This window comes from Moschus berezovskii, chromosome X, assembly GCF_049115385.1.
Source record: "Moschus berezovskii isolate FMDL1 chromosome X, NW_MosBer_1.0, whole genome shotgun sequence".
NCBI lineage: Eukaryota > Metazoa > Chordata > Mammalia > Artiodactyla > Moschidae > Moschus > Moschus berezovskii.
In genome coordinates, this window is record NC_142488.1 from 111,109,798 (window position 1) to 111,135,915 (window position 26,118).

General features: G+C 41.2%; 1 protein-coding gene across 7 annotated transcripts in view; it reads left to right on the top strand.

Annotated features, from left to right (window-relative positions):
• Positions 1-26,118, top strand: part of ATP1B4 (ATPase Na+/K+ transporting family member beta 4) — a 40,441-nt gene that overhangs the window by 8,646 nt on the left and 5,677 nt on the right. For 5 of the 7 annotated variants that reach the window (XM_088834102.1, XM_088834105.1, XM_088834103.1 and 2 more), the window contains 6 exons: positions 11-139; positions 409-513; positions 3,703-3,899; positions 4,538-4,594; positions 7,960-8,055; positions 8,779-15,393. In XM_088834102.1, coding sequence (XP_088690228.1) covers positions 11-139; positions 409-513; positions 3,703-3,899; positions 4,538-4,594; positions 7,960-8,055; positions 8,779-8,940 — 746 coding nt within the window. In that variant the 3' untranslated portion in view covers positions 8,941-15,393. Of the gene's footprint in view, positions 1-10; positions 140-408; positions 514-3,702; positions 3,900-4,537; positions 4,595-7,959; positions 8,056-8,778; positions 15,394-26,118 lie in introns of those variants that run through there. The other 2 variants (XM_055393360.2, XM_055393365.2) reach the window with 2 other exon arrangements.

Consider the following 26,118-nt stretch of genomic DNA (forward strand, 5'->3'; position numbering starts at 1 on the left):
TTTTCTGCAGGCCTGATCTTAGTCATTTACTTCTTCTTTTATGCCTCCCTGGCTGCTGTGATCACCCTCTGCATGTACACGCTATTTCTGACCATCAGTCCTTACATGCCAACCTTCACTGAGAGGGTGAAGCCTCCTGGTAAGTGCCCAAATACCCTGAGCTGTCCGAACACCCTGGACAGAAATCTGCTTGCACGGCATGTTTGGCCTCAATTAACTTTGGCTGTTCCTGGAAATGACTTAGGGATTCAATTATTAGGAGTAAAAGTAAAATGGTACTTGGCTGATTATGGTTCTTTTCATTTTGATTGCCTGGGAGGGGGTTGGGGGGAATGGTTTCATGGGAATTGATTCAAAAAATTATCCCAAGAACGGGTTAATATATCCAAGACTTGTTTTCATTGCCAGGAGTTATGATCAGACCCTTCGCCCATAGCCTTAACTTCAACTTCAACGTTTCTGAACCTGACACTTGGCAGCATTATGTGATTAGTCTAAATGGCTTTCTCCAGGGTAAGTGCCTCTGAATGGTAAGAATATCTTTGGAAAGGTGATGGGTGGGAACTTAAAAATCACTTGGCTCTGAAATCCCAGTCTTAACTAACACTGCCCATTCTGGTTTTTCCTTACCTTGCATCCCCCTCAGCACCTGTAGATACATTCAAAACTACTGTGGTTTGTGATTGTATGTTGCCTTAAAGCATATAAGCCAAGATGGAAAGTTATATGTTAATAAGAAAGCATATAAGCCAGTAAAGTGATAAATTCATTAGGACAGAGAACTTGCTTTCTCTTCTGGAATACCCTAGAGCACCTAGTTATGTCCTAGACATATCCAGATGGCTCAATAATGATCAATTATAAAAGATAATTCCGGGGGGGGTGGTAATGATGAGAAAAGGAGAGTGTTCTCCAGAACTGGAAGACTCTTAGCTCTTGTGTTTTCTCAAGGTGAGAGAATTCATTTCTTGGAGATGATCCATCTTAAAGAGCCTTTATTTCAATAGCAGTCCAAAAGGGAGTTGGAGGACAAACCTCTGGGTGGCAGTCACTCCAACATTTTGATAGCCAGCGTTTTCAAGATGCCTATCTCTATAGTATCATCAGATAACGTTTTCAGGGGCAAATGAATGGCTTTCTGAGAAGCCCTTACACAGGGTGAAAACTGAGGTAGCAGCTTGGGTAAGGTTAAACATAGAGCCCACAGTCTCTGTATTTTTCCAGCTATCAAAGTAAATCCATGGGTTAACTGCACCTATTATTTGTGGGGGAAAAGCCAGTTAGACTGGTTTGGTTGTCCTGGCCTGGCTGAAGCCGAGTCATGGGGGTGGCCTTCAGAACATGCACTGAACTAAGAGGATTCTCTTATGTGATAGGAAGCATTGTTTAAATGCATATATGTTGTCACTGAACTTTAACCCTGCATTGCAAAGTCTATTGTCCCCATTTTACAAATGGGGGAATTGAGGCTCAGAAAGGGGAAGAAACCTGATCACAGTCTTCCAGTAACCGAACCAGTGTTCCAATTTAAACCCTTGTTTCTGTTCTTGACACCCTTGCTATTCAAAGTGTGATCCAGGGACCAGCAACATCAGTATCACTTGGGAGTTTGCTGGAAAGGGAGAATCTCAGGCCCCACCCAGACCTGCTGAATGAGGATCTGCAGGTGGTCTTTACACCCTTTAAAGCTTGAGAAGTGCTGCTTTTTCACGATTCTTTGCTGCTGCCATATGACCAGGAATTAGAAACTCAGCTTTGTATCAGTGTCATTGGATTAAGTCTGAGATTCAGAATCCTAACCTGTAAAATGAGAGGGGCATGGTTCTTTTTGAATCCACGGAGTCCCATTTTTGGCTCCCCAAAATGTTTTGGGCATCATAGCCAGCACAATATCTTCTCTTCTTTCAAAATGCTTGTGAGCTACTGCAAATGTACTGTCAGAATCTCTGCTGAGGTAATTCCTCTGAGAAGACAGAAGATGCAGAAATATCCATTCTGACCTGATGACAGAGGTGGGGAATATTAGGAAAAGCATTGGGTTTTTTAGTTCCTCAGTGTAGATAATATGCCCTGTTTAAAAGGAACACATCTCTGAAATAGACATCCCAGAGTATCAATTTCATTCCTGTGAGGACAGAGATTTTGCAATAAGGGTCATGCCCATGTCACATTATTTTTAAAGGAACACCCTCAAGAGAAACAAAGAACACGTGATTAGAGTTTTTATTTAGAAAGTTATTTGAACATAGTTCTTGTTCTTCAAAAAAAGATTAAAAAAGAGAGAGAGATTAAAACAAAACCTTGAATTGAATGTAGATTTGTCAAAGGAAAAATAAAAGCTTAGCCATAACTGGAATAGATTTTAAATTCCCAGTTGCTTCTAATATCAAGCCCAAGTCACAGTCTGTCTAGATAAGGGTCCAGCAGTACTTTTGGAGTTTTACCTCTGGTGGCACAATCTCCTCTGAAAAACTGAGCTACTTGGAACATAAATGCATGGAGGCTGGATCTAATAGGACTAACTGGATTTCATCATTGAGAACCAAACTGGGAATAATGTAGTCATTTCTAAAGCCCAGTTCTATGGCATCTAGTAGCCAAAGCAGCTCACAGACAGACCTTTTCAGGACTCTCCCTGATACCTGTACCTTGAAAGTGAAAGTCGCTCAGTCATGTCACACTCTTTGCGACCTCAGGGACCCCAGTCTGTGGAATTCTCCAGGCCAGAATACTGGAGTGGATAGCCTTTCCCTTCTCCACGGGATCTTCCCAACCCAGGGATCGAACCCAGGTCTCCCGCATTGCAGGCGGATTCTTTACCAACTGAGCTATCAGGGAAGCCATGTGTACCTTGGACACATGCTAAATTCCAGGCGGATTCTTTACCAACTGAGCTATCAGGGAAGCCATGTGTACCTTGGACACATGCTAAATTCCATGCAAGAAAGGGACACTAACTCTGAGTTCCTCGGGTCTCAGCAGACAAGACCTCACCCCCTCACCCTCCCAGTGGAGACCCTACATTTGTCATTGTTTCCTGTCTTTCAACCTGTTTCTATTTTTCAGTGCTAACTTCCCTCTATAAAGAATGAGGAGCTGGTTTATTTCTTCCTCTTCTTCCTCCCGCTTCCTCCTGTTCCACAACACACAGTTTTCACCTTCTCGCATTGGGTGCCTCTGATCGACCTCAAAGAGAGGTTTCCTAGACTGAACTTAAAGAGATATAACCCCCGCACTTTGCCTCTATGCATGTCCCATGCCTCGATATGACTCAATCCTTCTTCCAAAATCCGCCTACTATGCACCTCTTCCTCTCCCAGAAGTATTAATAGAAGAGGCAGCCCTCCATGTTTACAGTTTACCATGTCAGAAAAGAAATAATGGAAACTAGAGAAGAGTTATAAAGCGACAAACATAATACAATCCAGAGACGGATATGGAAGAAGTTCCAAGAGAATGAGAAGCAAGGGGACAGGCAATCCAAGTGGCTAGGGGGACTAGCCCAGAAGGCTTCTTGGAGAGATGTTGCTGATGAAGGGCCTGGGGCCCCTGATGCCAGGCCACAGGGTCTAAGACAGACTGAGTGAGCTTTCAGAGGAGCACGAGTAAGCTGGGGAAAGGAAACCAGGGAGGAGAACTACTGAAAGCCTGGCCCTCTCTGCAGCACCTAACATGAGCCTTTGCCACCCCCACATGCTTTAGGTTACAATGACAGTCTTCAAGAGGAAATGAATGTAGACTGTCCCCCGGGCCAGTACTTCATCCAAGACGGTGATGAGGAGGAAGACAAGAAGGCCTGCCAATTTAAGCGCTCCTTCCTGAAGAACTGCTCTGGCCTGGAAGACCCAACTTTTGGCTACTCTACTGGACAGCCTTGCATCCTTCTAAAGATGAACCGGGTATATTGGCCCATGATACTCTGGCGATGAAAAGTGGATGAGTTGGGTAGGAGGGCTCTGGCCACTCCATGTCTCTTGGGTTCTGTCTTTATACACTGTTAAGCTTGGCCATTTTTACCAAGAGCATCAGTAATACAAACAACTGGATAAACCTACCAAGTAATAATTGCTTTTCTCCCTGAACACTTTCTATCTGGATTCTTCTCCAGCACCCCTGAACCTGCCCTTGGATGCCTGTATCAGGAATGAGATCTTGAGCTGTTTGGCACAGGGGACTGACATGAAGGTGGTATGGGGGACAATTCTTATATCACAAGAAATGCATTTTCCTCCTCTCCCGCCATGCCTTGGGGTGGCAGAGCCTTATCAGGCATGCTGTCCTCTTGACAGCAGTACATTCTTTACACCGTCAGGATAATCTTGCTGCAGTTACCACTGTATGAATATCAGCCACAAATAAAACAAGGAGTAAGCTGAGCTGTGTAGCTCTGAAGATATTTTGCATCTTCTGCTTTCTGTAACATTTCTAAGAGGACAAATAGATCAAATCTGTTCCTAAAGAAGTGATGACTCTAGGGGGATTAAGCTCCACTTTTTCACTGTCAAATCTGTTTTTTTTTTTTTTCTTCTTTTGCTAGATTGTTGGCTTTCGTCCTGAGCGTGGAGACCCTGTGAAGGTTTCCTGCAAAGTTCAGGTAAAGTGCCCTTTTGAATAAGTACTGTTAGCACATCTGTTTCGTGCTAAAAGGTGGGTCATCTCTTCCAAGGGCTTTACCATGGACAGTTGGCTAAGAGTCAGGGAAAGGGTTAATCTTTTCATAACTACGCCTCCATTTATACCTTCAGTCCTCCCTGTTTCCAGAAAGCATTCCATTCATGTGTATTCGTGTGTGTAGTGTGTATGTGTGTGCTGATTTATACCTGTGAAAGCCAAGGACTGAACCTCAGCTAAGGGCCACAGCAGGGAACAACAATGTGCCAAGTCATTAATTGGGATTCTGTTTACACTTTTGCTTTTAGCTCTAATTACTTGTTTCTTTGAACTAAACAAGCCGCTTTCATTAGAGTCATTAGTCCCTACTTTTAAAACTGAATTTCACTTTTTGCAGCAATGACCAGTGGCACTGGGTGTTGCAATAACAAATGAGTACAAAGGAAGTATAAACAGAACTCCATTAATATGCTAATTAACTGTCCTTCAAGGGACCATTAACTCCTATCTCATCTGTGCCAATTAGCTCCCTTGTAGGAAAAAGCCCTAGATCTTGGGTTTGCTTCTTAAACTGGTAGTAGCTGCCTTGTTTGCTAACAGCCACTGTACCCCCAGTCCTGGGCAGATGTCTTACAAATAAGTGAAGCCAGGGAATCCCATTCTCAGTACCAGAAATGCCGCTCAAAACTCCAGTCTTGATGGTGGCAGATCAGAAAGCAGCAAAAGGTGGCATTTATTCAGCAGTAGTTCACATTCAACAAGAATTTATGAATCACTTATTAAGTACCAGGTACTCTGCTTGGTGTTGGGAGTGCCAAGTTAAATATGAATCCATCTCTGAAATCAAGGCAGTCAAATAATACAGATGCAGTGGGGACATAAAAGAAGGAAAGGTTAGTTCCACATGGGAGGTGATGACACTGAAGATGAGCTTTGAAAGGTCAGGCCATGCTTGCCCAGTGACCAAGGTAGGAAGGACATTCATTCTGTTCACATATATGTGAACATGCATAAATATCCACATACGAGAGGTGTGACTACAAACGGTGGAATGGATTCCACACACCATTCACCAAAAACAAATTTCATCACTTTTTAGAATATACAAATAAACCATGAAGACGAACTCAGTCTTAAACTAGCATAGTAATTGGATTGATTCCTGCTTAGAGTTCCCTAAGGAGATCAAACCAGTCCATCCTAAAGGAAATCAGTCCTGAATATTCATTGGAAGGACTGATGCTGAAGCTGAAACTCTAATACTTTGGCCACCTGATGGGAAGAACTGACTCACTGGAAAAGACCCTGATGCTGGGAAAGATTGAAGGTGGGAGGAGAAGGGGATGACAGAGGAGGAGATGGTTGGATGGCATCACCAACTCGATGGCCGTGAGTTTGAGCAAGCTCCAGGAGTTGGTGATGGTCAGGGAAGCCTGGTGCGCTGCAGTCCATGGGGTCACAAAGAGTCAGACATGACTGAGCGACTGAAATGAACTGAGAGTTCCCTAGTGGAAGTCATTCAGTTTTCAACTTACATCGAACCTTGCTGAGAACTGTCTTTAAAAAAAAAAAATTGAGTCATTATACATTCTATAATAATCAATACTGGTCAAATCCACACCCACATATGGAAGTCAAGCAGGATGAGGTAATTACTAGAATAAATTAAGGAGAGTTCAGTTTATACTAAGCCATTATAGTATATTGATAGAAGTAATCACACGACCCGAGTGAGTGATTTGCTAGTAGTGATTCACTATTTGTCTCTTGCTAACCTCAAGACCTCGGCTATCTAGGGCAAACCTAACACGTGGGCAGAAAGCTCTGCCTGACATACTATGATGAGGGTCAGTTCAGTTCAGTTGCTCAGTCGTGTCTGACTCTTTGTGACCCCATGTGAGGCATGCCAGGCTTCCCTGTCCATCACCAACTCCCAGAGCTCATGGACTCAAACTCATGTCCATCAAGTTGGTGATGCCATCCAACCATCTCATCTTCTGTTGTCCCCTTCTCCTCCTGCCTTCAATCTTTCCCAGCATCACGGTCATTTCCAGTGAGTCAGTTCTTCACATCACGTGGACAAAGTATTGGAGTTTCAGCTTCAGCATCATTCCTTCCAATGAATATTCAGGGCTGATTTCCTTTAAGATGGACTGGTTTGATCTCCTTGCAGTCCAAGGGACTCTCAAGAGTCTCCTCTAACACCACAATTCAAAAGCATCAGTTCTTCGGTGCTCAGCTTTCTTTATGGTCCAACTCTCAACAACCGTACCTGACTACTAGAAAAACCATAGCTTTGACTAGACGGACCTTTGCTGGCAAAGTAATGTCTCTGCTTTTTAATATGCTGTCTAGGTTGGTCATAGCTTTTCTTCCAAGGAGCAAGCGTCTTTTAATTTCATGGCTGCAATCAGCATCTGCAGTGATTTTGGAGCCCAAGAAAATAAAGTCTCTCATTATTTCCATTGTTTCCCCATCTATTTGCCATGAAGTGATGAGACTGGATATCATGATCTTAGTTTTCTGAATGTTGAGTTTTAAGCCAACTTTTTCACTCTCCTCTTTCACTTTCATCAAGAGGCTCTTTAGTTCCTCTTCCCTTGCTGCCATAAGGGTGGTGTCATCTGCATATCTGAGGTTATTGATATTTCTCCCGGCAATCTTGATTCCAGCTTGTGCTTCATCCAGCCCGGCATTTCACATGATGTACTCTACATAGGAGTTAAATGAGGGTGGACTTGTGTATTTAATCATTCCCCCTTTGCTTATCCTCCTGACCCCACCCCCTGTAATGAAGCCCCTCAGAGAGTGTGGTCGGAGATGCGCGTTTGGGTGAGCCGTGTCCGGGCTGTGTTCCTGTGCACCTGGTCTGGCCTCCAGCAGAACTGAGCACGCCACATGCACGGTGTTACAGAGTGGGATTTACAGTTTACATCTGCCTCGGCTCCAGAGTCCAAGGCTGGGTGCCAGGTCCAGTATGATTCTTTGTAGAGGGGCTGGCATGGTAGGCCCTCTTGCCAGAGCAACACCAGGTACTGCAAGCCCTTTGGAGCCCCTCGGAGCCCTTCCGCCTGAATCTCCTAGGAGCCAGCACAGAGCTACACTGAGAACCTTCAGCTTCCCATGGTCGGGCCTTCTACTCAGAATTCTTTGAACTGCAAAGCCAAAGCCCAGTCTCTCCCTGGAAACACTCCTCTGGCAGTAAGTCTGGCCTGAGCTATGCCTCACTCTGCTTTCCTGATCTTCCTGAGATGGACACACAGTGTTTCCACCTGGGCCTCAGGCCCCTTTAGCTCAGGCTCCAACTCAGGGACCCAGCACCTGATACATACTTGCTTCTACTTACAGAGAGGTGATGAAAACGACATCCGATCCATCAGTTACTATCCAGAGTCGGCTTCTTTTGACCTCCGCTACTACCCTTACTATGGCAAACTGACTCATGTAAGTCTGTACTCCCCTTTAGCCTTCACTGTCAGAAAGGGCTCAGAGACAGGGCTGACTGGGATCGGTGAGAATTAGGGAGCAGCAGGTAGTAATAGCAACGGGGTGAACAGCTGCTGGCCCAGACCAGGAGTTCACTCCACCAATTCCTATCCCATCCACTCCTTGCCAAATCTGAAGGAATCTCAAACATGGTGTGGCCTCACTCCTTCAGTTTACAGATAGAAAAATGAGGGTTCAGAGAGAGGAAGTGACTTGCCCAAGGTCACACAGCTAATTAGTGGCAGAGCCAGGAGCAGACCATTACCATTGCACTCAATGATGCCCAAATAATCGGGTTCCTTTCTCTCCTGCTTGGAGTCTTGGGGCAGTGAAGGCTTCAACGCCAGCATGGAGACTTAATAAATACTAGTTCTGATTTGATTCATGGTCTGATACCCAGAAAACCATATCATGCTGAGTGAGAACTGCTTCTCCCCAGAGGACAGTCAGACAACTGACACTGACTTATGAGAGAAACGTGTCATTTCCCCCAAGTCCCAGGGCAGAGAGGGCATCTCAGCTGCTTCAGCTGCCTGTGACTTGGCATCATGGGATTTCCACAGTTCCCTCTGTGGAGGTTATTCCATCCTGCACTGACCAGCCAATCACATCCATCCTACTGTCCTTCCCCACGCCCCCTCCCCTCCTCCCACTTAGAATTCATTGTTCTTCCACCTACAGGTTAACTACACCTCCCCGCTGGTGGCAATGCACTTTACAGATGTAGTGAAGAACCAGGCGGTGCCTGTGCAGTGCCAACTGAAGGGCAAAGGCATCATAAATGACGTCATCAATGATCGTTTTGTGGGTAGGGTAATCTTTACTCTAAACATAGAAACCTAAGAACTTCGGGGGGCCACTCCCACCAGTTCTGTTTCTGTTTTATTTCATGTTACCCTGGCAGCACCTGAATTCTTTTCTTCAATCGGGACACAGCCAGATGGACACCTGAGACAGTAGACCATTTTTCCTTGCCTTTGACATATGTACAAAATGGCATTGTGGGAACTATTTGATTTTTAAAGGTAGTCTCTCCTGATGACAAATAGATGATATTTGTTTCCTTTTCCCCCACTTAAAACTAAAACCCATACTTGCTGCTAGAAGTCTCACTGTAGTGTAAACATAGTATCTGATAAAATTCACAGTAGCCATGAAGGAGAATTTCTGTAACGATTATAAATTCATCATGTTTTCTAAAAATGTGTTGTTTTTAGAGGTGAGATTCCTCCCAACCAGGCTGATAACTAACCCTTTTTGTTAACCTGCCTGGCAAGGTCCTGCCCTGAGAATCACCAAGCAGACCAATCCAGAATGCACCTAGGGCCACCATGCCCAGGGAACTCTGTATCCAAGGGTGCTTATGAAATAGGCTCTCATGGGCAACTAAATACTGCTTCACCAACTAGGTTATCTCCAACTGGCACAGAAGTCACTGATAACTGGATGTTGTTCTGGGTTAGACCAGAACATAGACCTTCCCTATGACTTCTCTGGGGAGGTGAGGCCCAGTGCAACTGGGGAGAACACCTACCACGTGGATGTGACTGTTACTAGATTCCTTGCTTAATGGTGTAGTCATCCAAAGGCAAATGTTCCCGCAGAAAGGTTGTCTCAGCGTCAGGCAAAGGAAAAGACAAGGATGATCTCCACCACCTAATTTTTCTTGGGCTGTTTGTTTGGCAGCAGTGTGATGTTCTTTGAGACCTCAAGGATGGCTGTGTTGACCACCCTCACACCCTCCGCTACACCTTTGGGGATTGAAGTCAGGGTCTCCCAACTGATACATGGTAAGACAGAAATCTCATGCCAGGCCACCCTATATTCAAGTCCCGTTAGCCAGGTTTTCATTTTCTTAAAAAAATGGTACGAGGCAGATGTTTATCCAGGTTGTGGATTAGCCAGGCTGCTTTGTCTTATCTTTGGCCTTATGACCATTCCGCTGCTTGTCTCTACTAGGGGGAGGGCTGGGACCAGGAGAAAAAGAGAGTGTCAGAGAAGAGTATAGTGTCTCAGGGTCCAAAGCAAGCTTAAAGGCCACCTGGAAATATCCAGAGTTGGAATCTCCTCTACAATGTTTACCTTCTCCCAAAACAGGGAACTGACAGTTTGGTAGTGAAGACAAACAAGTAAAGAAGTAACTACAATATAGTGTGACAAGAGTTTTAATATTAGTATGCGGGAATGCTATGGGAACATGAGGAAAAATAACTCAAGCTGAGAAAGTAGAAGACATTTCACATGCAAAGTCACAATCATGAAAGACCATGGTGTGTTTGGGTAACTGTGAGCAGCTCATGTAACTCGAATGTAAAGGGCTCAGAGCAATGGCAGGGAGGGGCAGTGGACTGGGCTAGAAAGGCATACAGGTACTGAAAGAGACCTTCGAGTTTTATCCAGTAGGAGAAAAGGAGTCATTAAAGCATTTTATGGGCTTCCCAGGTGGCTCAGTGGTAAAGAATCCACCTGCTAAGCAGAATACACGTAGGAGACACGGGTTCAATCCCTGGATGGGAAGATCCCCTGGAGAAGGAAATGGCAACTCACTCCAGTATTCCTGCCTGAAAAATTCCATGGACATAGGAGCCTGGCGGGCTACAGTCCATGGGGTCACAAAGAGTCGGACATGGCGTGGCGACTAAACAACAACAAACAAAAGCATTTTATGTAGGGAAGCTTTGTGATCATACTTACTTTTCAGAAAGAGCACTTTGGCAGCCACATTGTGAAGGGTGCATTGCAGAGGGACGACTGGGGAATGGGCAGTGAGGGAGAAGGAATCAAGAATGACACTAACGTTCTGAGCCTGGCAAGAACCACTGGGATGGTGATACTGTCGATTAAGACTGCGAATACATGAGTGAAGCAGGATTGGAGAGGAAGCTGTTGAGATCAATTCTGGACATTTCAGGCTTGGGATGTCTACTTGTCAGACACTGATGTGGAGCTGTAAATATAAGTGGGTTGGGGAAGAAGGAAATCTGAGAACAAAAGCAACATTTGCTTAAGTGAACTCTCTTAAGAAAGTCCACAGTATTTAATGATGGGGATTTGAGCCACTTAGGTAAACATATCACAGCAGTCTGGTCTCTCAGGTAGTGCTTCTCTCTTGGCTTATGGCAGAAAGGACTGCTGCTGCTCTTTGGAATCTCCTTCCCACACACCTTTCCAACTCTCAGTGACAGTAAAGAGGGCTGACTGCTATTAACAAGTGATTCAAAGACATGCGGCAGCAGATCTGCGGAAAATACAAAAGCAATGAAACTGTCTCCCCTCAACTCCTTTCCTTACCAAATTCGACTTTCAAAACTAACCTTTAAAAAGAAACCAATTGAAGATAACAACTTGAAAACCTCCTAACAATCACCTCAAATGATCAACGTCTCGAGATTTAGTAGTAACAGATAATACAACAGTAGATCTGGAAAGGAACTTAGCGTTTAGTGAAAACAACCCGCATTGCATCTGACTCCAGGTCCAGTGCTCTTTCTACTCTGAGCTGCTGCTTACCAGGAAGTACCATCTTTTAAAAAATCAATGAATCATAGATATCCCAAACATTTTAAAACATATGTCAAATTCGAGTTAGAATAGTTAACATTTCACAGGAATTCAACTGGTGCTATATATTATACATAATACATTATCCTGTTAAATACGTTGACTATTAAACAGACAAGGAATTATGAATCTTTTGTCATACAGTATTTCTCATTCAATGGAATTCATCATTTCCACAGTTTCAAAGCAATACTGAATAGAAGGAGGATACTTGGGGATGTCAGCCAGGACATTTAAAAATAGCTTTATTATACAGAACTGGACATTATAATATATTCATTAAAACTGGATTCTAACAATTGAAGAAACTTCCAGTGGATTAATTTAAATAGTCCCCTAAATGGTGCTGTACCAGGATTTGATTCGTATACCATCTGTTGCACTGCACTTGGTTTTACTTGATTGTCAATGAGAAATACTACTTCCAAATGCCTTCATGATTTTTGTTCATGCTAGACTTAGGATTTTTTACTTCTTAGCCCTTGAAATTATTATTCTAACGTTACCTTTCTTAGGCATCTGTTTGCTGGGAATCTTCATGTAGAAAACATTAATATTGTCTTGGGGAGATGTTGACAGCAATAAATTAAAATAAAAAAGGAGTGCATGATTTCCTCTTTCTAAACTGTACCACTGATTTCCCCACAGGAATATTGGGCAGACATGTGGGTCGGAAACTTGACAACTGACAGCCTATTAGTTTAAGACTTTTTTTCTTCTCCCTCCCACCTTTTTTTCCCGACTCTTTGGATTCGGCCACAGGAGGACAAAACTAAAAGTTGTTCCATTTCTAAGCATTTTTCCTTTTGCAACATTCATGCTCCAGTTTCTCGGAAGACTATTTTGTCAGAGTAAACTGCCTTTCTTCATCAAGGTTGAGTTTCTGGTATAAATTATTCTGTTTGTTTGCATAGGAGAAGAACGCGATGAGAAACTTTGAAGCAGGGAAAAGGAACAGAAATTCAAAGAGAAACTGCAAGTTAAGTGACTTCAGGGCACATCTGACCACAGACTGTCTCCCAGAGCAAATCTCTAGTGGTAATTGCAGCTAAAGACAGAAACATTTCCATTCCCTTGTTTGACTCAGAGGCTAGGCTGCAGTAGGAACCCCTTCTTTCTTTTTAAGCTGCCCTGGGCTAAGGTCTACTAGGCACATATGGTTTGACTCGGGGGAGGTCTGTGATCCCAATGTATTTCCCCCATCTAGGTTCTGTGTTAGAATCCTTTTTCCTTACTAATTTCAAACATGATAAAGAAATTTAACCAAATCATGCAGAAATGTGATTTACAGTGTGATTTTTATCCAGGCAGAAAATAATTTTGGGTGTCTGTGTATGTACTGAGGGGTGTGAGGGGAGCTAGGATAGATGGAGGCAGAGGGCGAGGAAAATGGAGTTGAAATGCAGAACAGCCCTGCCTACTTCACACAGTTCTTTAGTTGTAGGCTAGGAAGGAAGAAAAGCTGATAGAGGGATTCAAAAGGTTTAAGAAGGATGTGGTAGACTCTCAGTCTGACAGCCCTGTATTCAAGTTCTACTCCACAGGCCCCTTTTAGCCATAGCATCAGTTAGGATTCCAAGAAGAAATAGACAGCATGTTGACAGAATAGAATAATTGGTAGAGGATTTATTTACAGAGATTAATTATGAATGTGTCAATGTCAGAAACCACAAAGAATAGCACAATAACCCAGGCTAGTCCAAGCTAAACTTTTAACCTTCCCTAGGCCCTAAGGGATGGAGTTAGGAAGTGGTTCTCAAAACCCAGAAGGACTGAGTAGGGTACAGCTGACCACCTCGAGAGAAGTGGTGACCTTGCTGGAGAACTAAGCTATCTCAAGGTGACCCAGTAGGGAGAGAAACAGGAGAATAAATACCTTGACTTAATCTTCCTCCCTCCTGATCTCCTGCTGGTAATTCCCATTGCCCAAACCCAACCAAAAGTCAGAGGGCAAGTAAGCCCTCTGGTGTGGTCCATACAGGTCAGTCTTCCAAGGAAGAAAGCAGGGTGGAAAGGGAAGGGGAGGACTACTTTTGGAGCATCAGACAAAACATCCAGCACAGCCACCAAGATTTTGAGATTCACAGCACAGACTCCTGGGAGCCTGGTAGAGTGCTGGAACCATCTACTGAACCGACTCCAGGGACTGGGGCATTTTGTCTTCATGCATACTCTGCTCCACAGCTTTGGGGTCAGAGGCAGTAGGCTTTCCCATGATAGAAACTCTTTTCTCTGTTCTTTAATCTTCATTCCCTTTTCCAATTTCCTCCTTCATACTTTCCTAATCTGGTATCCTTTGGTATGTCATTTAAAACTCTTTGGCTTGTAAGTCACAAAACAAATGAATAAAAACAATCTCAAACAGACTTAAGGATAAAAAGAAATTTATTGAATCATATAACTAAAAAGCCCAGATCCTGGTTACTTAGGTTTCAGGCATAACCAAGTCTTGGAACTCTATGTCATTAGAAACCACTCTTTCTCCATCTCTCTATACTGCTTTCCATCACGTTGGCTTCATTCTCAGGCTCCACAAATCAAGATATGTACAATGGCTGCCAGCACTATCAGGCCTATGTCCTCAAAGGCTAATTTTCCTTCAAAAGACTTCCCTGGTGGCTCAAATGGTGAAGAATCTGCCCACAATTTGGGAGACCCGGGTTCGATCCCTGGGTAGGGAAGATCCCCTGGAGAAGGGCATGGCTACCCACTCCAGTATTCTTGCCTGGAGAATCCCATGGACAGAGGAGCTTGGCAGGCTAAGTCCATGGGGTCGCAAAGAGTCTGGCACAACTGAGCAACTTATCACTTTCACTTTCCCTTTGAAAAGGTAGCTTCTCTTCCCTGATAGTTCAAATAAAAATTCTGAGTCTCTCATTGGCTTGAATTGGATTCTCTGTCCATTCCTGAACCAACCTCTGTGGCCGCAAGGAGAAACTTCTCTAGTTGGCCAGGCTTGAGTCACATGCCCAGCCCTGGAGCTTGGGGTGATATCAATACCACTCAGCTTGCCTGGAATGAAAGTCAGGGAGAGGTGATCCTCCTGAGGAAAACTGAAGTGATTTTACTAAAGAAAGGTGCACGAGTGGAAGATAGAATAGCTGTCCACTGCCTTTTGTCAGTGTCCTGTCAAATCCTGCATCTACTTATGGTTGTTCCTGTACTTTTAGACTAAAATCTTTTCAAAATTTTAACATTAAGGTCTCCAAAGACAGTCTTTCACTCTACTCTGGCATTTTGTCAACAGCTTTAGCTTGGAAAAAAAGCAAGGTGGAAAGAGAGAAAGAAACCATCTTGATTTATTCTACTTTGTCTCTACCAAAGAGAATTCCATAATTTAAATCTGCACTCAAAGTCTGGCTTCCATAAAACGTTTTCTTCTCAGAATAGAATGATACAGTCTTCATAAAATAGTTATGAATAACTTGAATCATAAAAGTATTTGACTTGCATCAGAACAAATTTGTTCACAAGTAAGACGCAGGATGAGGGTAACATCCTTTCCCTCCCCTCCAATCCTCTGACTGATGACATCATCTTGTATATAGAAAATCCAAGGAATTTATTAGGACTATGACAGCTAGAGAATAAGTTCACTAAGATTGCAAGATAAAATATCAGCACAAAAAAATTGATTGTCTTTCTTTGCACTAGTGGTGAACAATTAAAAAATGAAATTAACAAAACAATTCCATTTATAATAGAATAAAAAAGAATAAAATATTTAGGAAAAGGTTACCAAACAAGTATAAGACTTACACACTGAAAACTACATAATACTGTTGGAATAATATATAATGGAAATAACCCCCATGTCCACCAACTCATGAATGGATAAAATATAACATATCCATACAGTGGAATATTATTCAGGCATAAAAGGAATGAAATACTGATCCATGCCACAGCATGGATGAATCTCAAAACATTATGCTAAAAGAGCCAAACACAAAAGGTCACATGTTTGATTCCATTTATATGATGTATCCAGAACAGGCAAATCCATAAAGATACATCTGTGGTTGCCAAGGGCTGGAAGGAAGGGGAATGGAGAGTGCCTTTTAATAGGAATGAGGATATCTATCTGCGCATCACTTAACTATCTATACATCCATCTACCCATCTATATATAGAGGAAGAGAAATTTCTGGGTCATATGGTAATTTTATGTTTAACTTTTTGAGGAACTGTCAGACTGTTTTCCAAAGCAGTTGCACCATTTTCCAGTCCCGCCAGCAAAGTATGAGGGTTCCAACTTCTTTATATCCTTGCCAACACTTTTATTATTTTTTTCTTATTATAGCCATCCCACTGGGAGTGCAGTGGCATATTATCATGTTTTTTTAAAATGTATATTTATTTGGCTGTTCTGGGTCTTAGTTGCAGAATGTGGGATCTAGTTCCCTTACCAGGAATCGAACCCGGGCCCTCTGCATTGGGAGCTCAAAGTCTTAGCCACTGAACCACCAGAGAAGTCCCCTTATCATGGTTTTGATTTGTATTTTGCATTTCCCTGATGACTAAGGACAGAGAGCATTTTTTTTTTCTTCTGCTCATTGGCCATTTGTATATTTTCTTTGGAGAGATGTCTGTTTAGATCCTGTGCTAATTTTTAGTTTGGTTGTCATTCTGCTCTTCATTTGTTAGGGTTATTTATATGTTTTGAATACTAGACCTTTATCAAATACAAGATTTGCCAAAATCTTTGGAGCAAGTTGTGAACTTAGGAATTGTGAGTCTTCCAACTTTGTTGTTCTTTTTAAAAAAAAATTTTTTAGCTTTTCTGCATACCTTTAATTTCCATGTAAATTTTTTTACCTGTCTGTCAATTTCTGCAAGAAAGATTCTATTTCAGTGATTGCTTTAGAGTTTATAGCAGGTTTTCTCAGTCTCAAAATTGTTGACCTTTTGGTCCAGGTAATTCTTTGTTTCAGGGACCATCCTGTGCATTTTGGAAGGTTTGGCAGCATCCCTGGCCTCTACCCAGTAGACATCAGTAGTACCCTCTTCAGTTGTGGAAACCAAAAATGTCTCCAGACATTCCAAAACGTCTTCCAGGGGTCAAAATCACCCCTGATTGAGAACCACTGGTTTAGAGTATGTATCTTTAACATCATAATCTATCTACCTTTGAGTTATATCATACCACTTTACATATTGTATATGAACCTTACCATAGAACCTTATGTTTGACTTCTCCCCTGTGGGTCTTTCTGCTATTGTTATCATACATTTTACTGATTCATATATCATAAGCTGCTCAACACATTGTTATTATTTTTATTTAAACAGTAAACTATTTTTAAAGAGATTTCAGTAATAAGAAAAAGTTATTATATATTTAATTATGTAGTTATCATATATGTTATACTGACAACCTCTACCATTTGAGTTGTTTAGACCATTTATATACTATGTGATTATTAATTTGGTTGTATTTAAATCTACTCTCTTGTCATTTGTTTTCTGTTGGTCCCATCTGTTTACTGTTCTCCCTTTCTTGTTTTTCTGTCTTCCATCGGAATTAATTGTTTTAAAATGATTCTACTTTATTGACTTATTAGCTATTATTGCTTCTTTTATTTCTTGTGTGTGTGTTTAGACATTGCTTAAGGGTTTCACTGTAGAAATCTTTATCACTGTCTACCTTCAAGTCATATTACAACAATTCATGTATAGTATAGGAACTTTACAACAATTAACTTCCATTTCATCTTTGTGCTATTTATCATACATTTTTCTTCTATGTATGTTATAAACACCACACTTCATTGTTATTAATATTACGTTTGCTTTAACATGTATCATTTTTTTGTTCTTAACATGACTTTTAATAGCTAAATAGCATTATGTACTATCCAGAGTATGGATGCATCAAAATTTATTTAATCAATTCCAAATCGTGCGTTAAGGTTGTTACTTATTTTTCCTTGATATTAAAAATTAAATATCAATGAACATTCTTGTGCTAAAATACCTTTGCACACTTCTGATTATTCCTTTAGGATATTTTTTGTGGCCAAAAAATATATATATACACAACATAAAATTTGCCATCTTAACTATTTTTAAGTGTAGAGTCCAGTACTTTTCAGTGAGTTCACATTTTTGTGAAACAGATCTCCAAAACTTTTTCATCTTACTCTGAAACTTTGTAGCCATTAAACAGCAACTATTCTTTTCCCCTTCCTCCCAGCCTCTGGTTAACAAACATTCTACTTTATGTTTCTATTAATTTAGATACCTCATATAAGTGGAATTATACAGTATTTGTCTTCATGTGGCTGGCTTATTTCACTTAGCATAATGTTCTCAAGGTTCATCCATGCTGTAACATATGACAGAATTTCCTCCCTTTTTAAGGTTGAATAATATTCCATTGTATGCATATTCCACATTTTGTTAACCCATTCATATGTTGATGAATATTTGGCTGTTTCTCCCTTTTGGCCATTATGGATAATGCTCCTATGAACATGGGTGAACAAATATATTCTCAAGACTCTGCTTTCAATTCTTTGGGGCACACAGCCAGAAGTGGGACTGTTGGATCATATGGTAGTTCTATTTTTAATTTTTAAGGCAGGTCTGTATAATTCTCCATAGCAGATGACCATTTACAGCCCCTTCAACAGTGCACAAAGGTTCCAGTTTCTCCACGGCCTTCAGTTCCGTTCAGTCGCTCAGTCGTGTCCGACTCTTTGCGACCCCATGAATCACAGCACGCCAGGCCTCCCTGTCCATCACCAACTCCCGGAATTTACCCAAACTCACCTCTGTCGAGTCGGTGATGCCATCCAGCCATCTCATTCTCTGTTGTCCCCTTCTCCTCCTGCCCCCAATCCCTCCCAGCATCAGAGTCTTCTCCAGTGAGTCAACTCGTCCCATGAGGTGGCCAAAGTATTGGAGTTTCAGCTTTAGCATCAGTCTTTCCAATGAACACCCAGGATTGATCTCCTTTAGAATGGACTGGTTGGATCTCCTTGCAGTCCAAGGGACTCTCAAGAGTCTTCTCCAGCACCACAGTTCAAAAGCATCAATTCTTCAGCAATCAGCTTTCTTCACAGTCCAACTCTCACATCCATACATGACTACCGGAAAAACCATAGCCTTGACTAGACGGACCTTGGTTGGCAAAGTAATGTCTCTGCTTTTTAGTATGCTGTCTAGGTTGGTCATAACTTTCCTTCCAAGGAGTAAGCGTCTTTTAATTTCATGGCTGCAATCACCATCTGCAGTGAATTGGGAGCCCCCAAAATAAATTCAGCCACTGTTTTCCCATCTATTTGCCATGAAGTGATGGGACCAGATGCCATGATCTTTGTTTTCTGAATGTTGAGCTTTAAGCCAACCTCTTCACTCTGCTCTTTCACTTTCATCAAGAGGCCTTTGAGTTCCTCTTCACTTTCTGCCATAAGGGTGGTGTCATCTGCATATCTGAGGTTATTGATATTTCTCCCAGCAATCTTGATTCCAGCTTGTGCTTCCTCCAGCCCAGCATTCGCATGATGTACTCTGCATATAAGTTAAATAAGCAGAGTGACAATATACAGCCTTGACGTACTCCTTTTCCTATTTGGAACCAGTCTGTTGTTCCATGTCCAGCTCTAACTGTTGCTTCCTGACCTGCGTATAGGCTTCTCAAGAAGCAGGTCAGGTGGTCTGGTATTCCCACCTCTTTCAGAATTTTCCACAGTTTATTGTGATCCACACCGTCAAAGGCTTTGGCATAGTCAATAAAGCAAAAATAAATGTTTTTCTGGAACTTGCTTTTTCGATGATCCAGCGGATGTTGGCAATTTGACCTCTGGTTCCTCTGCCTTTTCTAAAACTAGCTCGAACATCTGGAAGTTCACGGTTCAGGTATTGCTGAAGCCAGGCTTAGAGAATTTTGAGCATTACTTCACTTACTAGCACGTGAGATGAGTGCAACTGTGCCGTAGTTTGAGCATTCTTTGGCATTGCCTTTCTTTGCGACTGGAATGAAAACTGACCTTTTCCAGTCCTGTGGCCGAGGTCAGGGCAGCGGCCGAGATGAGCTACCCCACGTCCACGTCCTTATCATCATGTTATTTTCTGTTTTGTGATAGTAGCCATGCTAATGAGTGTGAGGCAGCTCATAGATCTGTGTTTCATTAGGGTTTATGCCTAAAGTTTTATTTTGTCCCATTGATTGGGCCATGTTTCTCTGTTTCTTGTAATTTTTTGCTGGGCTTTGGGCATTTGAAAAACTACTCTCGCTGCTGAAAGTTCTGAAACCTCTCAAACCTTTTCCGATCTCCTGCTCCCCCTGGTGTCTGCTTGCAGAACTACAGTCCTAACATGATGTTTTTTATTCTCAGTGACTTTCAAATCTATTTTCATGCGTTCGTGTCCTACTCTTTGCGACTCTATGGACTTTGGCCTCCAGGCTCCGCTGTCTATGTGATTCTCCGCACAAGAATACTTAAGTGGGTTGCCATGCCTCCTCCAGGGGATCTTTCCAGTCCAGAGATCGAAGCCACGTCTTTCATGTCTCCTGCATTTGCAGGCAGGTTCTTTACCACTAGTTGGTTCTTTACCACTAGCTCCACCTGAGAAGCCCAAACCTGCTCTCAGTGGCTTCCAAATCGTGGTGCTGGTCCCATCAGTGTTCTGAATCAGGCAACACAAAAACTAGTCCCTCTGGCAGTCCCAGACAAGTCAGAACGTTGGACATATGTTCCTTTTTTATTCATTCTGGGGGGAGGTGGTCTGGTATGGAGGTTTTCCTCCTGGTAACTCTGTCTACTATGCTACAGAGAGGGAGTGACATGAACGAGTAACCAAAATGCATGAATTTTCCTACTCTTTCACTGGAATCCCTCTTGGTTTTATAAGGGCCTAGTTGCTGGAGCTTCTCATCTTGGTCTCTAGAGTTTTCACAGAGTTATTCTGGTCTGTGTATTACTCAGTGTAACTCAGTGTCTCTGTGGGGAAAGGAGGGCCTGCAACTTCCTAATCCACCATCTTGTTACCTTTGCCCTTATTTTAAATCAGGTTTTCTAAATCATTCAGTTGTAGAAGTTCATTATATATGCTGCATATTAACCCCTTATCACATTTATAAATATTTCTCCCTTTCCATGCGGATTCCTTTTCAATCTTTTTAATGTGTCCTTTAATGCAAAGATGTTTTAAATTTTAACATAGTGCAATTTATATATTTTTTAAAATTTGATGCCTGCATTTTTTGGTGTCAAATCCAAGAAATCATTGCTAAATCTGTTCTAATTGAAAGAGACACATGTACTCCAATGTTCATTGCAGCACTGTTTATAATAGCCAGGACATGGAAGCAACCTAGATGTCCATCTGCAGATGAATGGATAAGAAAGCTTTGGTACATATACACAATGGAGTATTTTTCAGCCATCAAAAAGAATGCATTTGAATCAGTTTTAATGAGGTGGATGAAATTGGAGCCAATTATACAGAGTGAAGTAAGCCAGAAAGAAAAACATCAATACAGTATACTAACGCATATATATGGAATTTAGAAAGATGGTAACCTGAACCCTGTATACGAGACTGCAAAAGAGACACAGGCATATAGAACAGTCTTTGGGACTCTGTGGGAGAGGGTGAAGGTGGGATGATTGGGGAGAATGGCATTGTAGCATGTATATTATCATAAGTGACCAGTCCAGGTTCGACGCATGATACAGGATGCTTGGGGCTGGTGCACGGGGATGACATGGAGGGAGGATATGGGGAGGAGGGAGGTGGGAGGGGGGTTCGGGAGGGAGAGCACATGTACATCCGGGGCAGATTCATGTCAATGTATGGCAAAACCAACCAATATATTAATGTAAGGTAATTTGCCTCCAATAAAATAAATTTTAAAAAAAAAGAAAAAAAATAAAATAAAAAAAATTATTTGCGTTTTTATATTTAAAGTGTGTTTCTTGCAGGCAACTTATAATTGGGCCTTGGTTTTAAATCCACTGTCTTGAGAATCTGACTTAATTGGGGTACAACTTCAGTGGTGTATTTGCCCCATTTATTCTTTTTTCTCTTTTTGCCTTATTTTTGATGAATTGCATATTGTTTATTATTTCACTTTTGCCTTTGTTGGTTTTATTAGCATTTGCTCTCTATTGTTATTTTAGGGTTGCTTTATCTACACTAGTTTGTTAATATTAAGTTAATTTTATCTTAAGGATTTAAATAATAAGAAAAAATCATATATGTTTGTATATCTCCTTATTGTAACAATTTCTAGTGTTCTTTATTCCTTTGTAGAAATCTACATTTCCATCTATCATTTTCCTTCTGCCTGAAGAAATCCCTTTAACACTTACAGTATGGGTCAGCTAATAATGCATTTTTTCAGCTTTTGTATATCTGAATAAGTATTTCACCTTCTTTCTTGATATTGTTAAAAATAAGACTCACAAATGGAGTCACTTATGCGAAGCCTCACATCACCAAACAAAACTTAACTACAGTTTCAGCTTTCCCAAAAATGGAATCTTAAACCAATCAGTCAGGAATTACCTGATCAGTACTAGTGAGGCAATCTTCCTGATAGACCCCTGCCATCCCGTAAAGGAAAGTGACCTTGCCACAACGAACCTGCTAGCATAATTTCCTTGCTCCTGCTCCCTTATGCCTATAAAAATCTTTCATTTTGTACAGTTCCTGGAAATGCCTTTCTACTAGATGGGATGCTGTCTGATTCATGAATCATTGAATAAAGCCAATATGATCTTTAATTTTTACTGAGTAAAAATTGTTTTCTAACAATATTTTCACCGGATAAAATTCTAGGTTGACAAACATTTTTTAATTTCAAGACTTTAAAGGTTTTGCTCCTCTGTCATCTTACATAATTTCTGATATGAAATTTACTATCATCCTTTTATGTAACATGCCTTGTTCTGGTTGTTTTTAAGATTTTCTCGGGGAATTCCCTAGTGGTCCAGTGGTTACAACTCAGTACTTTCACTGTTGTGACTCCAGTTGAAACCATGGTCAGGGAATAAAATCCTTCCTGCGAGCTGCACAGTGGGGTGAAAAAAAAGATTTTCTCTCTCACTCATGAGCAATTTAATCATATATGCCTTGGTGTAGTGTTCTTTAATATTTTGTGTGCTTGAGGTTCTTTGAGCTTCTTGGATCTGTGGGTTCATAGCTTTCATGAACTTTTGGAAACTTTTTAACCATTTTCTGTACTCCCTTTGAGAACTTCAATTACACAAATACAGTTTTACCATAGCTCAGTGATGCATTGTTCAATTTTTTGGATGCTTTTTCTTCTGAGTGTGTCATTTTGGATAGTTTCCATTGCTATATTTTCAAGTTTACTATTTTTTTCTTCTTCAATGTCTAATTTACTGTTAGTCCCATTCAGTATATTTTTATTTCAAATTGCGTAGTTCTCAATTTCATAGATTTTGTCTTTTTATATTATACATGTCTTTATGACTTTTGAACATACAGAATTATAGTTATAACAGTTTTAGTAGCTATAACAACTGTTTTAATGCCCTTGTCTGCTAATTCCAATATCTCTGTTGTTTTGGGGCTGCTTTTGATGGGTTGATTTTTTTTCATCTCATTATGACTTCAGTTTTCCTGCTTCTTTGCATGCCTAGCCATTTTTGATTTGATAACCAACATTGAGAATTTTAACTTCTTGAGTACTAGTTGTTTCTGTAATCCTACAATTATTGAAGCTTTTTCCTCAGAGACACTTAAGTTATTACATGGAAACAGTTAAATCCTTTAGGATCTTGCTTTTATATTTTAGGTGGGTTGAGAGCAGTGTTCAGTTTGAGTCTACATATCCTCCACTACCTAGGCCAGAACCTCAATATTCTACCCAATGTTCCATGAATTGTGAGATTATTACCAGTCTGGATAAGGGAACAGGCGCTATTTCCATGTCTATTTGTGTTCTAATCCTTTTTTGTGATTAATTCCTTAGCTTTGAGTAGTTTTTTCACATGTGAGCACATCAATACTTGAGAGGACCCTCTGCAGGTCTCTGAAGTTATATACATATATGTATGTATATATGTACATAGTCTTACTCTGTCTTGAAAATACTGGTTGCCTTAGTGTCCCCCAGATTCTTCACTCCCTCTCCTCAACTCATGGAGTTTTTCAGTTTCTACCTGATTCCCTCTCCTTGTGCTATGTCCTAGAAACTGTCTCCAGATCGTATGCTGAGCAAACACGGGGATCACCTCATTTGTTTCCCATTTCTCAGGGATCACTGTCCTTCGTTACTTAGTGTCCAGTGACTTGAAAACTGTTATTTCCTATCTGGTGTCCATTTGTAAAAATGTAGTAATCTTTTTGTAATAAGAGAGTAAATCGAGTCTCTACTATACTATCTTGGTCGGTAGCAAAAATCTACCTCCTTTTTTGTTAAATTTTATTTCAAAGTATTTCAGTCAGGCTTCAGTTAAAGCAGTCAGACTACTCTGCATGTGTGTGTACATGTGCACACGTGTGAATGTGCCTGTGAGTGTGCGTTGTGTCGTGTTTAAGGGATTCGTTATAGAGATTGTACCTTACACAATTGTGAGAACTAGTTAAGAAGTCTGTGTAAGGCTCCTATCTTCACATATGATGCTGAAACTTGAAGTCCACAGTGCAGATAGTCGGGAAGGCAAGATGGATGTAGATATGAAGTATGGGAGAGAACGAAAACAAACTGGGCCTCACAAGCATGAGCTAGTTCCCAAGGATGAATGAAACTTGTGTCAGTTCTTGCTTCCTCTGACCCTGACGGAATGTGTATCCTGCAGAGGCCAAGACACTGGTACAAAACTAAAGTCACACACCTGACCCAGGACTCAGAAAAGTTAAAGGAGAACTGAGGGGAAGGTGGGACAGTTTCAAACCCAGTTGCTGTCTTGTGCCACTGAAGTCAGTCAGCAGCAAAAAACAATGTGTTCAAGCTACAAAAGGGCTACTGCTTCCCTTCAGTCCTCCAAGTCCCCCACAATAGTCTCTCCTGTGTCCCACTCTAGCTGGAAATGTAAAGGAAAAGGAATTCTGGAAAATGTAGTTGGACCTAAACGAATTAACTCATTACCAATTAAGTCATTTCAGTGACTGAAGTATTTTCTCCATTTTTAGTTATCCTCATTTGTTCCTAATACAAAGAAAATTTAACTTTTAAATATTTACTTTGGGGACTTATCTGGTGGTCCACTGGCTAAGACTCTGTTCCCAATGCATGGGGCTCAGGTTTGATCCCTGGTTGGGGAAATAAATCAATCCCACATGCCACAGCTAAGAGGTCACATGGTGCAACTAAAGAATTTGCATGTCACAGGTAAAGATCCTGCATGCTGCAAATAAGACCTGGCACAGCCAAATAAATAAATAGATATTTTAAAATAAACAAATGACTGAATAAATATTTATCCATCAACCTTGATGATGTCATCAATCGTATTAGTATTTATCAGTGTCTCTTGGATTTTCTGGGTATACACTCACACCAGAAAAAGTTATGATTTTTTGCAATATTTATTATACTCAATCATTTTATTCCTTTATTGCATTGATTAGAATAAGAATATGTGGAAGAATAATTATAATAGCACTCCTGTGTAATTCTTGGTTATCTTGGAAATGTTTTTAGTGTTTCATTCTTCAGAATGATATTTGTTGTTTGTTTTTAGTAAGGAGCCTTTAGGTAGGTCTTTCTATTCCTCTTTTACCTTGTGTTTTTATTAGGGATAGTTACTGGATTTTATGAAAGCAATTAAAGTATATTATTAATATGACCCATGATGTTCTTCTTTAATTCATTTTGTTATGAATTACGAGTACAGATTTATTTATACTGAACCACCTTTGTATTCCTTGAATACATCTAAAATGATAATAATGGATTATACAATATTTTCAACACTAAATCAGTTCAGAATTAACTGCAACTAATAAAGCCTAAAAAATAGCCTGTTAACCATAAAGACACTGAAATATTTAGCAACAATGGAAGTCTGGAGCAGGTGTTTCCAAGGCCTTTGAGAGGCTGAATAAACTCATCAAGGACCCAGCTCTCTCACTTTTCCATACTACCATTAGAAGTGTGCTCTAATAAAGTCGAATCCCTTTTTCAATGTTTGCTGACAGCTTTTAAGCTTCACCCTCCCTCTTCCCTTTGTGCCTCACATCTTGGTAAGCTGGTAAGAAAGCCTGGGTTCTTCTTTGTTTGGCACCAGCCATAGATTCAAACCCCCGGGCGCCAACCCATGAACAGAAACCTTCACTCTAGCCCACCACTCCCCAGACCACCATAAAAATCCCCAGTCAGGGCTTCCCAGGTGGCACTAGTGGTAAAGAATCTGCCCGCCAACGCAGGAGATGCGGGTTTGATCCTTGGGTCGTGAAGGTCCCCTGGAGAAGGAAATGGCAACCCACTCCAGTATTAAGAAAAGAAAAAAGAAAGAAAAAATCCCAAGTCAGTCTTTC